This window comes from Salmo salar, chromosome 01, assembly GCF_965601325.2.
Source record: "Salmo salar chromosome 01, fSalSal1, whole genome shotgun sequence".
NCBI lineage: Eukaryota > Metazoa > Chordata > Actinopteri > Salmoniformes > Salmonidae > Salmo > Salmo salar.
The window spans coordinates 14,826,187-14,841,102 of NC_138291.1; the positions used below are offsets into that span (position 1 = coordinate 14,826,187).

The window sequence follows — 14,916 nt, forward strand, 5'->3', positions numbered from 1 at the left end:
TTCCATGACAGAAGAAGACCTAACAGTTCCATGACAGAACGAGACCTAACGGTACCATGACAGAATGAGACCTAACAGTTCCATGACAGAAGAAGACCTAACGGTACCATGACAGAACGAGACCTAACGGTACAATGATAGAACATGAAACTCTCCTATGTCGGAGGATGTGCCTCATTCCCAGTTCAAATAACTTTCTCTAATTGGCCACAAACCATAGGCTGTAGGAGCAAGACCATTCAGTGGTCCAGATGTGTTCCAGCATTTGCCATCATCCCGTGAGAATTCCTTAAGTGACTAAAGGGAGAGAGAGAGAAAGTCCGGGTCCTTCCATATGGTTATTTTCTGTCCCTGATCTGAGGTAGTACAGATTGTCACGGGTACCAAGAACTTCACTACATCCTGTGTTGCTAACAGCAGGCGCCCATCTCACTCACATGTAACCACGCTGTCAGCACACAAGGCAATTTACAGAAGCAATCTCATCCCCATTTATCTCAAATCTTTTCTTTATATTCACGTTTCTTTTATATTGACTGGACTGGAGGTCTGGCATGATGAGAGAGATGGGAATTTCAGCAAATTGATGGATATTATGTCCTGTTAAGTTTGCCTCTCTGTTTGGAATGGAGATATTCCCATTAGGGGTCCTTGGAATCGTGACTTCTCATCATTGGCATTGTGAACTCTAGACTGGTCCTTATTATACGTATGCACATTGCTGTTTATTGTCCTTATTTCTCAATGGGACGGAATGGCTCAGCTACAGGCTACTGTATGCCCGATATTCATAACATCAACAGATCTGTTCAGTAGCTCCATGCCACAACCACTTCAGAGCTAGTGCAGTGAAGGGTAATTTTTAAATACAGGAAATACATGGGATCTGCTGTAACAGTAAGGGAAATCCAACACTGCCTGACTGCTTTGTATCAAAACTATACGTCTTGTCTGTGCAAATATTTGTCATCAATGGGAATTTTCCAGTTGGTAGAAATTGGTTGTTCTTGAATTGCGGTGGCATTTGGGCATGGCATTTTGGGAAAAATATACATATTTTTTCCCATGTTCTTTATTTAATTGTATTTGGGTCCATCTTCCCATTCTACATCAACTAATATGGCATCTTAATGACTTTAAATAATGTTAACCATTATGATAACATTGTGCCACCAGTAGGTGTAACACGAATGATGGCAACACCTGAGAAATGTTTGGTTATTGAGGTTTTTCTTAAATGATGCTGAAATCATTAACCCTTTAAAAATGATTTACTAAATTGATATGATGAATAATTTTGTTCACAATGTAATTTCTGTTAATTTAAATGGACTAACACCAAGTGACACCAAATTGTCAATGGAATCCTCAAACGTATGACATACTAAAAGGGTGTAATTAGCTAATAATTTCTTTAATATAGACTCCTTCCCCCTATTGTCACACCCTGGTCTGTTTCACCTGTCTTTGTGATTGTCTCCACCCCGCTCCAGGTGTCGCCCATCTTCCCCATTATCCCCTGTGTATTTATATACCTGTGTTCTCTGTTTGACTGTTGCCAGTTCGTCTTGTTTGTCAAGTCAACCAGCATTATTGTTCTCTGCTCCTGCTTTTCCCAGTCTCACTTTTTCTTGCCCTCCTGGTTTTGACCTTTGCCTGTCCTGACTCTGAGCCCGACTGCCTGACCACTCTGCCTGCCCCTGACCCCGAGCCTACCAGCCGACCTGTACCTTTGCCCCACCTCTGGATTATTGACCTCTGCCTACCCTGACCCTGAGCCTGCCTGCCATCCGGTACCGTTGCCCCACCTCTTGTTTACTGACCCCTGCCTGCCTTGACCTGTCTATTGCCTGCCCCTGTTGGATTATTAAACCATTGATTATTCGACGTGTCTGCATCTGGGCCTTACCTTGATACTATATAACAGTTTGCCACTGGAGGGAATGCTTAAGTTCCTTCTATATCTTTGTAATGAGTCATTTTCAAGTCGGTAACACCAATGACAAAACCGAGGGACAGACATACTAGTAAAAAAATAGAAAATATAGCCTTCTTTGTAAAGTGTAAAATGTTGGTCCCATGTTTCATGAGCTGAAATAAAAGATCCCTGAAATGCTCCATATACACAAAAATCGTATTTCTCTTAGATTTTATGCGCACATTTGTTTACCCAGTGCCCTTCTCCAACTTGCTACTATGGAGGAGAGAACAGTGGAGACAGGAGAGACCAACTCTCAAGGAATACGTCTTTGCACTCATCCGTCTGATGCATTCCACCCCTATATTCCATCCCAGGGACACAATGCTTAATGACAGGGTGGCGGATTGTGTTCCCTGAAATGCGTACACCAACTGATTGACAGAGAGCGCCGGGCCCTCTCTATGCACTTATCTTCTCAACACACTGGAACATCCAGCTACTCCCCTGCGCGATATCAGAGAAGACCGTTGTCCCGGGAAACATCCTCGCATCTGCTACACCAGTGCCGTCCCCTTAGTGTATCCCAAGTAATTTCCACCAAAGTGGATGACTAGAACACCGAGCAGTTTGTGTCACTTCATGCCTTGCTCTCCAAGCCACCTAATGTGACAGTCAGTGCATTCGTAAAGTATTCAGACCCCTTGACTTATTCCACGTTACGTTACAGCCTTATTCTAAAATTGATAAAATCATTTCCCCCCCTCATCAATCTACACTTAATACCCTATAATGACAAAGCAAAACATTTTTTTTAACACTTTGGCAAGTTTTGTAAAAATAACTGAAAAATGACATTTACATAAGTATTCAGACACTTTACTCAGTAATTTGTTGAAACACCTTTGGCAGTGATTACAGCCTCGAGTCTTCTTGGGTATGACACTACAAGCTTGGCGCAGCTGTATTTGGGGAGTTTCTCTCATTCTTCTCTGCAGATCCTCTCAAGCTTTGTTAGGTTGGATGGAGAGAGTTGTTGCACAGCAATTTTCACGTCTCTCCAGAGATGTTTGATCGGGTTCAAGTCCCGGGCTCTGGCTGGGCCACTCAAGGACATTCAGAGTCTTGGCTGTGTGCTTAGGGTCAATGTCCTGTTGGAAAGTGAACCTTCGTCCCAGTCGGAGGTCCTGAGCGCTATAGAGCAGGTTTTCATCAAGGATCTCTCTGTACTTTGCTCCGTTCATCTTTCCCTCGATCCTGACTACTCTCCCAGTCCTTGCCGCTGAAAAACATCCTCACAGCATGTTGCTGCCACCACCATGCTTCACCATAGGAATGGTACCAGGTTTCCTCCAGACGTGACGTTTGGCATTCAGGCCAAAGAGTTCAATCTTGGTTTCATCATACCAGAGAATCTTGTTTCTTTAGGTGCCTACTGAGGAGTGGCTTCCATTTGGTCACTCTACCATAAAGGCCTGATTGCTGGAGTGCTGCAGAGTTGCTTCTCCCATCTCCACAGAGGGACTTTTGTGCTCTGTCAGAGTGACCATCGGGTTCTTGGTCACTTCCTTGACCAAGGCCATTCTCCCCTGATTGCTCAGTTTGGCCGGGCTGCCAGTTCTAGGAAGAGTCTAGGGGGTTCTAAACTTCTTCCATTTAAGAATGATGGAGGCCACTGTTCTTGGGGACCTTCAATGCTGCAGAAATGTTTTGGTACCCTTCCCAAGATCTGTGCCTCAACACAATCCTGTCTCGGTGGTTTTTGATTTGGCTTTATTTTTGCTCTGACATGCACTGTCAACTGTGGGACCTTATATTTTTTTATTTTATTTTTATTTCACCTTTCTTTAACCAGGTAGGCAAGTTGAGAACAAGTTCTCATTTACAATTGCGACCTGGCCAAGATAAAGCAAAGCAGTTCGACAACATACAACAACACAGAGTTACACATGGAGTAAAACAAATATACAGTCAATAATACAGTAGAAAAATAAGTCTATGTACAATGTGAGCAAATGAGGTGAGATAAGGGAGGTAAAGGCAAAAAAAGTCCATGGTGGCAAAGTAAATACAATATAGCAAGTAAAACACTGGAATGGTAGATTTGTAGTAGAAGAAAGTGCAAAGTAGAAATAGAGATAATGGGGTGCAAAGGAGCAAAATAAAATAAATAACAGTAGGGGAAGAGGTAGTTGTTTGGGCTAAATTATAAATGGGCTATGTACAGGTGCAGTGATCTGTGAGCTGCTCTTGACAGCTGGTGCTTAAAGCTAGTGAGGGAGATAAGTGTTTCTATTTTCAGAGATTTTTGTAGTTCGTTCCAGTCATTGGCAGCAGAGAACTGGAAAGAGAGACGGCCAAAGGAGGAATTGGCTTTGGGGGTGACCAGAGCGATATACCTGCTGGAGCGCGTGCTACAGGTGGGTGCTGCTATGGTGACCAGTGAGTGGAGATAAGGGGGGACTTTACCTAGCAGGGTCTTGTAGATGACCTGGAGCCAGTGGGTTTGGCGACGATTATGAAGCGAAGGCCAGCCAACGAGAGCGTACAGGTCGCAGTGGTGGGTAGTATATGGGGCTTTGGTGACAAAACGGATGGCACGGTGATAGACTGCATCCAGTTTGTTGAGTAGGGTATTGGAGGCTATTTTGTAAATGACATCGCCAAAGTCGAGGATCGGTAGGATGGTCAGTTTTACGAGGGTATGTTTGGCAGCATGAGTGAAGGATGCTTTGTTGCGAAATAGGAAGCCAATTCTTGATTTAACTTTGGATCGGAGATGTTTGATGTGAGTCGAAGGAGAGTTTACAGTCTAACCAGACACCTAAGTATTTGTAGTTGTCCACATATTCTAAGTCAGAACCGTCCAGAGTAGTGATGCAGGACAGGCGGGCAGGTGCAGGCAGCGATCGGTTGAAGAGCATGCATTTAGTTTTACTTGTATTTAGGAGCAGTTGGAGGCCACGGAAGGAGAGTTGTATGGCATTGAAGCTCGTCTGGAGGGTTGTTAACACAGTGTCCAAAGAAGGGCCAGAAGTATACAGAATGGTGTCGTCTGCGTAGAGGTGGATCAGAGACTCACCAGCAGCAAGAGCGACATCATTGATGTATACAGAGAAAAGAGTTGGCCCAAGAATTGAACCCTGTGGCACCCCCATAGAGACTGCCAGAGGTCCGGGCAACAGGCCCTCCGATTTGACACACTGAACTCTATCAGAGAAGTAGTTGGTGAACCAGGCGATGCAATCATTAGAGAAACCAAGGCTATTGAGTCGCCGATGAGGATGTGGTGATTGACAGAGTCGAAAGCTTTGGCCAGGTCAATGAAAACGGCAGCACAGTATTGTTTCTTATCGATGGCGGTTACGTGGCTGAGGTGCGCCCATGACCAGCTGTGAAACCAGATTGCATAGCGGAGAAGGTGCGGTGGGATTCGAAATGGTCGGTAATCTGTTTGTTGACTTGGCTTTTGAAGATCTTAGAAAGGCAGGGTAGGATGGATATAGGTCTATAGCAATTTGGGTCAAGAGTGTCCCCTCCTTTGAAGAGGGGGATGACAGCAGCTGCTTTCCAATCTATGGGAATCTCAGACGACACGAAAGAGAGGTTGAACAGGCTAGTAATAGGGGTTGCAATAATTTCGGCAGATAATTTTAGAAAGAAAGGGTCCAGATTGTCTCGCCCGGCTGATTTGTAGGGGTCCAGATTTTGCAGCTCTTTCAGAACATCAGCTGAATGGGTTTGGGAGAAGGAGAAATGGGGAAGGCTTGGGCGAGTAGCTGTGGGGGGTGCAGTGCTGTTGACTGCAGTAGGGGTAGCCAGGTGGAAAGCATGGCCAGCCGTAGAAAAATGCTTATTGAAATTCTCAATTATAGTGGGTTTATGGGTGGTGACAGAGTTTCCTATCCTCAGTGCATTGGGCAGTTGGGAGGAGGTGTTCTTATTCTCCATGGGCTTTACAATGTCCCAGAACTTTTTTGAATTTGTGTTGCAGGAAGCAGATTTCTGCTTGAAAAATCTAGCCTTAGCTTTTCTAACTGCCTGTGTATATTGGTTTCTAACTTCCCTGAAAAGTTGCATATCACGGGGGCTGTTTGATGCTAATGCAGAACGCCATAGGATGTTTTTGTGTTGGTTAAGGGCAGTCAGGTCTGGGGAGAACCAGGAGCTATATCTGTTCCTGGTTCTAAATTTCTTGAATGGGGCATGTTTATTTAAGTTGGTGAGGAAGGCATTTAAAAAAAATAACCAGGCATCCTCTACTGACGGGATGAGGTCAATATCCTTCCAGGATACCAGGGCCAGGTCGATTAGAAAGGCTTGCTCGCTGAAATGTTTCAGGGAGCGTTTGACAGTGATGAGTGTGTGTGTGCCAAATCATGTCCAAATCAATATAATTGACCACAGTTGGACTCCAATGAAGTTGTAGAAACATCTCAAGGATGATCAATGGAAACAGTATGCACCTGAGCTCAGAGCAAAGGGTCTGAATACTTATGTAAATAAGGTATTACTGTTTTTTATTTTTAATACGTTTACAAAGTTTTCGCTTTCTCATTATGGGGTATTGTGTGTAGATTGATGAGAAAAAATGTATTTAATCAATTTTATAGTAAGGCTTTTTAACGTAACAAAATGTGGAAAAAGTCAAGGGGTCTGAATACTTTCCAAATACACTGTATGTGTTGTGTTAAGCACTGATTTTTATTTATTTACCCTTTATTTAAACTAGGCAAGTCATTGTATCCATGATTAGTGTCATCGATTGGACATTATATTTTGTTGATATGTTTTTTATGGGAAATTACTTTGTGATTTGGTGGTTCTATTTCCGTATTTTGAGATGCTACTCGTTGAGATAAACATCAGCCTCAATAGTGAACAAGTGTTTATTTTTATTTTATTTTTTTAAACATAACCCTATGTAAATAGTTAATGGGTAGGCATGTTGATTATTTGTGTGTTTTTCAGGAGATTTTCTTTTTAAAAGAGATCAGGGAAATGTTTTCCAGTTTACTCCATATTGGCTTAAATTCAGGGTTTTCTCTTCCCTCTAGAAAATCAACTGTTAACATTAAATACTAGTAACTACATTATTTCTGTTGTCATTTGTCATTATTGGGTATTTTTACTTTACTTGTATTGCTGTGTTATGCTGTATTATAATTTTGTATAAAAATGTTGCATAATCACCTTCCATGTGTAAAAAACATGGAAATTAAAAACAAAAAGTGAGAAGTATGCCCATGCTCTACCAAGTTTTTCCAGCACACAGCTTTGACCTATGGACTATTACTTTAAACAATGTGTATGCAGGTTGCTTAGGATTCAAACAGCCTAATTCATACGCTTCAGTGGAATAATGCACTACATTGTCCTGCTATTAAATTAATGTGTATACTGTATATATCATTAGGCTGTATGTATTTTTACATAAAAGCCTATTGTAAATAAGTATTATTGTAGCCTCACCATCTTTATTGCAAAAATAAATACAAATACACACATAACTGTAAGCTACATATTAATTTAACAGAGTTAATAAACTGCCCATTGATCAGCACAGCAATTGATAAAACAGGAACATGTTTGCAGACCAAGTGTTTCTGAGCTTATGCCAATATTACACGGGTAAGCAACCCACCATCACCTGGTGTTATGTTGGGCACATACTGACCTCAAAAAGATCAAATATACTGACATGTATTGCTAAATCAAAAGGTTTAAGGAAATAAAGTGTCACGATTCCTACCGACGGTGGCGCCCCCTCCTGCTCGGGTGGCGCTCGGCGGTCGTCGTCACCGGCCTATTAGCTACCACCGATTCCCTTTTTGTTTTTCCCTTTTTTTATGTTTTCTCACCTGCCCTGAGTTAGTCAATTAAGAGGGCTATTTAGTTCAGCTGGCCCGCTCCCTATTGTGCGGGATTGTTTTTCTGTGTGTCGACTGCGTTTTGTTCGACTGCTTGTCAATTGTATTTTCCCTGTTGTTGGGAAACCGTTTATTTTGTACATGTGGTTTATTAAAATTACCACACAGTGTTCGCTGCTTCCTGCGCTTCTTTCCGCCACACTACAGACAAGCCGTTACAGAATCCCGCACCACAAAGAGCATGGAATCAGCGGGAGCAGCGGGCACTCCACTACCCTCGATGGAGGAACGTGTCCTGCATAATACATCGATCCTGCATCGCATCGGATCCGCCATGGACCAGATGATGGAGAGGATGGACCGATGGGAGAGGAGTGGTATCCTCTCTCCACCTACACCCCCCCGATACAACCATCTCCTACGACGTCTGGCTCTGGCGCGCTTCGCCTGGCACTCCCGAGGGAGTACGATGGGACGGCGGCTGGGTGCAAGGGGTTTCTTCTCCAGTTAGAGTTGTACCTGGCCACCGTCAGACCTGCTCCTACAGGAGAGGAGAGCGTGAGTGCACTTGTTTCCTACCTGATGGGCCGAGCTCTGGAGTGGGCTAATGCGGTCTGGAACGCTCCAGACTCGGCGAGGGACCACTACCCAGAGTTCACCCGCCGCTTTCGGGCTGTTTTCGACCACCCCCTCGAAGGTAGAGCGGCAGGTGAACGGCTGTTCCACCTCAGGCAGGAGACGAGGAGCGCTCAAGACTTCGCGCTGGAGTTTAGGACCTTGGCTGCTGGAGCGGGGTGGAATGACAGGGCCCTCATAGACCACTACCGGTGTAGTCTCCGGGCGGACGTCCGCAGGGAGCTGGCCTGTAGGGACACCAATCTATCCCTGGACGAACTCATTGATATGTCCATACGTTTGGACAATTTGCTGGCTGCCCGCGGGCGTTCGGAGAGGGTCCTGCCCGTTCCACCCCTGTGCACCCCCGCCCCTACCCCTATGGAGGTAGGGGGGGCCGTGCCAAGGGGCACCGGAGGAGGTGGCTCCTCCTGCACCAGCTGTGGTCGGAGAGGACACACGGCCGACCGGTGCTGGAGGAGCCAGTCTGGGAGTCGAGAAGGCAGGCAGAACACTTCTCGGTCACCTCAGGTGAGTCAGCACCAGATTCGCCCAGAACCCCCTGTTGGTCATGTGTTTTTGCCTGTTTCATTTTGTAATTTTTTCCCTCTTCCCAGCATAGGGCGCTAGTCGATTCAGGCGCAGCTGGGAACTTTATGGACCGTGGACTTGCCATTAAGCTGGGCATTCCACGGGTGCCGATAGATTCCCCCTTCCCCATGCACTCCTTAGATAGCCGACCATTAGGGTCAGGGCTAGTCAGGGAGTCTACGGTGCCGCTGGACATGGTAACGCTGGGGAATCATAAGGAAAGCATTAACTTTTTTCTTATTGATTCACCTGCGTTTCCGGTGGTGCTGGGGGTCCCCTGGCTGGCTGGTCACAATCCCCTCATTTCATGGAAACAGGGGGTTCTCCAGGGGTGGTCGGAGGAGTGTTCAGGGAGGTGTCTAGGAGTTTCCATAGGTGCCACGTCGGTGGAGAGTCCAGACCAGGTGTCCACCGTGCGCATTCCCCCTGAATACGCCGATTTGGCGATCGCTTTTTGTAAAAAGAGAGCGACTAAATTACCACCTCATCGACAAGGGGATTGTGCGATAGATCTCCAGGTTAACGCTGCGCTTCCCAGGAGTCACGTGTACCCCTTGTCACAAGAGGAGACGGCGGCTATGGAGACATACGTCACGGAATCCTTGGGACAGGGGTACATTCGGCCCTCCATCTCACCCGCTTCCTCGAGTTTCTTTTTTGTGAAGAAAAACGAGGGAGGTCTGCGTCCGTGCATTGATTATAGAGGTCTAAACGCGATCACGGTGGGGTTTAGTTACCCACTACCTCTTATCGCTACGGCGGTGGAATCATTTCACGGGGGAGCACAGTTCTTCATAAAATCAGATCTCAGGAGCGCGTATAACCTGGTGCGTATCAAGAAGGGAGATGAGTGGAAAACCGCCTTTAGTACCACATCAGGCCATTATGAGTACCTCGTCATGCCGTATGGGTTGAAAAATGCTCCAGCCGTCTTTCAATCCTTTGTTGACGAGATTCTCAGGGACCTGCACGGGCAGGGCGTGATTGTCTATATCGATGACATTCTGATATATTCCGCCACCCGCTCCGCGCATGTGTCCCTGGTGCGCAAGGTGCTTGGTAGACTGCTGGAGCATGACCTATACGTTAAGGCTGAGAAGTGTGAGTTTTTCAAACGAGCTGTCTCCTTTCTGGGTTATCGCATTTCCACCACGGGGGTGGTGATGGAGTGTGACTGTGTTAAGGCCGTGCGGAATTGGCCGACTCCAACCACGGTGAAGGAAGTGCAGCGGTTCTTGGGCTTTGCCAACTACTACCGGAGGTTTATCCGGGGGTTTGGCCAGGTAGCGGCTCCCATTACCTCACTGCTGAAGGGGGGGCCGGTGAGTTTGAGATGGTCGACGGAGGCGGACGGAGCCTTCAAGAAGTTGAAGACACTGTTCACCAACGCTCCCGTGTTGGCGCACCCGGACCCGTCTTTAGCGTTCGTAGTAGAGGTGGACGCATCCGAGGCTGGGGTGGGTGCCGTGCTATCACAGCGCTCGGGTGCGCCACCGAAACTCCGCCCCTGCGCTTTCTTTTCAGGGAAGCTCAGTTCGGCGGAGCGTAACTACGATGTGGGGGACAGGGAGTTGCTAGCGGTAGTCAAAGCCTTGAGGGTGTGGCGACACTGGCTTGAGGGGGCTAAGCACCCCTTTCTCATCTGGACCGACCACCGAAACCTGGAGTACATCCGGGCAGCGAGGAGACTGAATCCACGTCAGGCAAGGTGGGCCATGTTCTTCGCCCGGTTTAGGTTTACCATCTCATATAGACCGGGTTCCCTTAATACTAAAGCCGACGCGCTGTCCCGTCTGTATGACACGGATGACCGACCCATCGATCCAACTCCCATCATTCCAGCGTCTAGGCTGGTGGCACCAGTGGTGTGGGAGGTGGACGCGGACATCGAGCAGGCACTGGTGTTGGAACCTGCGCCTGCGCAGGTGCCCATGGGGGGCATGTATGTGCCGCTCGATGTTCGCGATCGGTTGATTCGGTGGGCACACACGCTACCTGCGGCGGGTCATCCTGGTGTAGAGAGGACAGCGCGGAGTCTAAGGGGGAAGTATTGGTGGCCCACCTTGGCTAAGGATGTGAGGTCATATGTCTCTTCCTGTTCGGTGTGTGCCCAGAGTAAGGATCCTAGGCATTTACCGAGAGGGAAGTTACAGCCCCTCCCCGTTCCGCAACGGCCATGGTCGCACCTGTCTATCGACTTCCTGACAGATCTTCCCCCCTCTCAGGGGAACACTGCGATTCTGGTGGTTGTGGATCGGTTTTCTAAGTCCTGCCGTCTCCTCCCCTTGCCCGGTCTCCCTACGGCCCTGCAGACTGCGGAGGCCCTATTTACCCACGTCTTCCGGCACTACGGGGTGCCGGAGGATATTGTCTCTGATCCGGGTTCCCAGTTCACATCCAGGGTCTGGAAGGCGTTTATGGAGCGGCTGGGAGTCTCGGTCAGTTTAACCTCCGGTTATCACCCCGAGAGCAATGGGCAGGCGGAGAGGGTGAACCAGGAGGTGGGCAGGTTCCTGAGGTCGTATTGCCGGGACCGGCCAGGGGAGTGGGCGAGGTATATTCGCTGGGCAGAGTTAGCCCAGAACTCACTTCGCCACTCCTCTACTAACATGTCACCCTTCCAGTGTGTGTTAGGGTACCAGCCGGTCCTGGCCCCATGGCACCAGAGCCAGACCGAGGCTCCTGCGGTGGAGGACTGGGTTCAGCACTCCAAGGAGACCTGGAAAGCAGTACAGGACTCACTGAGGGAGGCCAGTGCTAGGCAGAAAAGGAGTGCTGACCGCCACCACAGTGAGGCGCCGGTGTTCGCACCGGGTGACAGGGTCTGGCTCTCGACCCGGAACCTGTCCCTCCGCGTGCCCTGCCGGAAGCTGGGGCCGCAGTGTGTGGGGCCCTTCAAAGTCCTGAGGAGGATAAACGAGGTGTGTTATCGGTTGCAACTCCCTTCCTATTACCGTATTAACCCCTCGTTTCATGTGTCTCTCCTCAGGCCGGTGGTGGCTGGTCCCCTACAAGAAGATGAGGTGCCGGAGGTCCCTCCACCCCCCCTGGACATCGGGGGGTCCCCGGCGTACAGCGTAAGGGCCATTCTGGACACGAGACGCCGGGCGGGGGGCCTGCAGTACCTCGTGGACTGGGAGGGGTACGGTCCGGAGGAGACGTGCTGGGTGCCGGCGGAGGACGTCTTGGACCCATCCGTCCGGATCGCCCTGCGCCTCGTCCTCCGGGGTCGGCCTCGAGGCCGGTGTCGGCGCGCTGCAGGAGCCGCGCGTCAGGAGGGGGGTACTGTCACGATTCCTACCGACGGTGGCGCCCCCTCATGCTCGGGTGGCGCTCGGCGTTCGTCGTCACCGGCCTATTAGCTACCACCGATTCCCTTTTTGTTTTTCCATTTTTTTATGTTTTCTCACCTGCCCTGAGTTAGTCAATTAAGAGGGCTATTTAGTTCAGCTGGCCCGCTCCCTATTGTGCGGGATTGTTTTTCTGTGTGTCGACTGCGTTTTGTTCTACTGTGCTTGTCAATTGTATTTTCCCTGTTGTTGGGAAACCGTTTATTTTGTACATGTGGTTTATTAAAATTACCACACAGTGTTCGCTGCTTCCTGCGCTTCTTTCCGCCACACTACAGACAAGCCGTTACATAAAGGCAGGCACTACATTACTATAATAATAAAAAAGCATGATGGTCTTATAAGTATAAAGGTAAAGCTTGTTTTCATATAATAATAAAAAAATATATTGAAAAAGGTAGCGGAATGGTATTAGTGTGGTGCGTGAAGAATATATGCGGTAGAAATCACATTATTGTGGGTGCACTTCCTTTAAGAGTATGAATTAGGCTTTTTGAGAATGTTTGACTCCTAAGCAACCTGCATACCCATTGTTTTAACCTGTAATAGACCAGCATAGTTACTGTAGTAGGTCAAAGCTGTGTGCTGGAAAACTTTGTAGAGTATCGGTGGAGTAGGCATTGGGGTGATCATGTGAATTTCCTTTCTTTTTCGACTTCAGACCAATAGCTACTTCTTCCCACTTAAAACATAGTTTATTTTTTTTATTTTTTTATTATTATTACATTATTTTGTTCAATTTGTAATATAAAAAATAATATATAGATATCTCTAAATGCCTAAAACATGTCTCTACAACTTTACACATCACTACAGGGACAAGTCAATTTGCTTACTCCAAGTACTTTAAACAATGCATAAGCATACAATTTTGCAGTATAAAGGACTTGCATTATGTTTTATCAATATAAGCAAAAACATGTACAATTTTTAACTCTGTAGCTGCACCCCCCTGTATATATTGTTATTTTTTGCTGCTGCTGCTCTTTAGTTACTTGTTACTTTTATCTCTTATTCTTATCTGTATTTTTTTGAAACTGCACTGTTGTTTAGGGGCTCGTAAGTAAGCATTTCACTGTAAGGTCTACACCTGTTGTATTCAGCGCATGTGACTAATACAATTTGATTTGATTTGAACTATTTGTCATTTTAAAGTGTTTTTCATGGTTGCAAAGTGAAGGGACGCAAATGCCACCGCAATTCAAGAATGACCCAAATAGGAAACCTTATTCAGTTCAGCAAATGTAAATATACCTTCAAAGTGCTTTTTCTTATTTGCTTCCGGGTTGGATTAGGTATATGGCCTCAATACTAGGGCATTCTGTCCTGGGTTTCCGTGTATAATAGTAGACACTACAGTGTTCATTTTGCTGGAGATTCTCCTTCAAAAGTTATTGGCAACATGAACAATGGTCTGTCTATGGATGGTGATTATTAGAGCTTCTGACAGAAGTTGTAAAGCATTGTGATTGACTGGCGATATGAGATGTGTGCAGTCATGGTATATTGTCTCCCTTGCATGCACACACTACATGCAGTTGTGTGTCACAGATAAGTTATTCCACACAACCAAATGAATGTGTAGTAAATCATTTGTCTGGACCCGTGAGTATTCTCGAATGACGACCTTTACGCCTATTTGACTTTTACTCTTATTTATGTAAATCACATCTGTATTGTTCTGTTGTTCAGGGTGTCATATTCATCGAAGGTCATGATGCTACTGTTTATTTGAGACAAAAATATTTTGTTTTTTACAGTATAACATTTTACAGTATAAAACATGTTTTCTGTTAATGCTCCAATGGTTGTAACTGAGTCCTTTTTCTCTTCATTATTTTTCTACAGAAAAAAGCAAAAAGTGACCAGCTTCCAGACCAAAATGCCATTTATTCAGTCAGAGGTAGGTTGTGTGCTTATGTTAGCATTTTATATGTTATTAATTCCAGTATGCATTACATTTACAGACATATTGTTGGTGCCATTCATATGTAAAATATTGTTGTGAAGCCATTCCACAAAAGAGTTCATGTTATTTGTGACACACTAGTAATTGCATGTTCCATGGGTATTTGAACACACAGTCCATTTCACAATATGCCTTTTCATACTCATTCATCCAAGTTGAGTACTGGTTTATGCTCAGAGCAAATAATATCCCTATGGAATTGAATACTTCTTCCCATTCATCATATACATGGCATGAAAGGCCCTTCAAAGCAGCTCCACTAGCAGTATGTTTTCAACATGGAAATATAAAAAGTTCCAAAGACCGTGTGTGGAGAATCTGCCATTGTGATGTGAGGAGGAGAGAGGGGATGTCTGCGTGTGACCTCAGCTGCCATTGTGATGACGGGTCCCTGTGAAGTGCACCACTGGCCAGTTACACGTTAACTTTGATTGCCAGTTTGCTCTGTTCGCGGTCCACTTTGAACTGCATCTCGAGATGAAAGCCAACCTTGTCCAGTGTGTCCATACATTGTGTCTACAGTTATAGCTCTGTATTGCAAAAGAGCTGGCCTCCGTCCCCACAGGAGGCTTTTTGCCTTTTGGTAAGCCGTCATTGTAAATA

At 46.4% G+C, this 14,916-nt stretch overlaps 1 protein-coding gene across 1 annotated transcript in view; it reads left to right on the forward strand.

Annotated features, from left to right (window-relative positions):
- dcdc2c (doublecortin domain containing 2C) overlaps positions 1–14,916 on the forward strand; it is a 34,076-nt gene that overhangs the window by 18,704 nt on the left and 456 nt on the right. The window contains exon 12 of the mRNA XM_014132665.2: positions 14,193–14,247. Coding sequence (XP_013988140.1) covers positions 14,193–14,209 — 17 coding nt within the window. The 3' untranslated portion in view covers positions 14,210–14,247. The remainder of the gene's footprint in view (positions 1–14,192; positions 14,248–14,916) is intronic.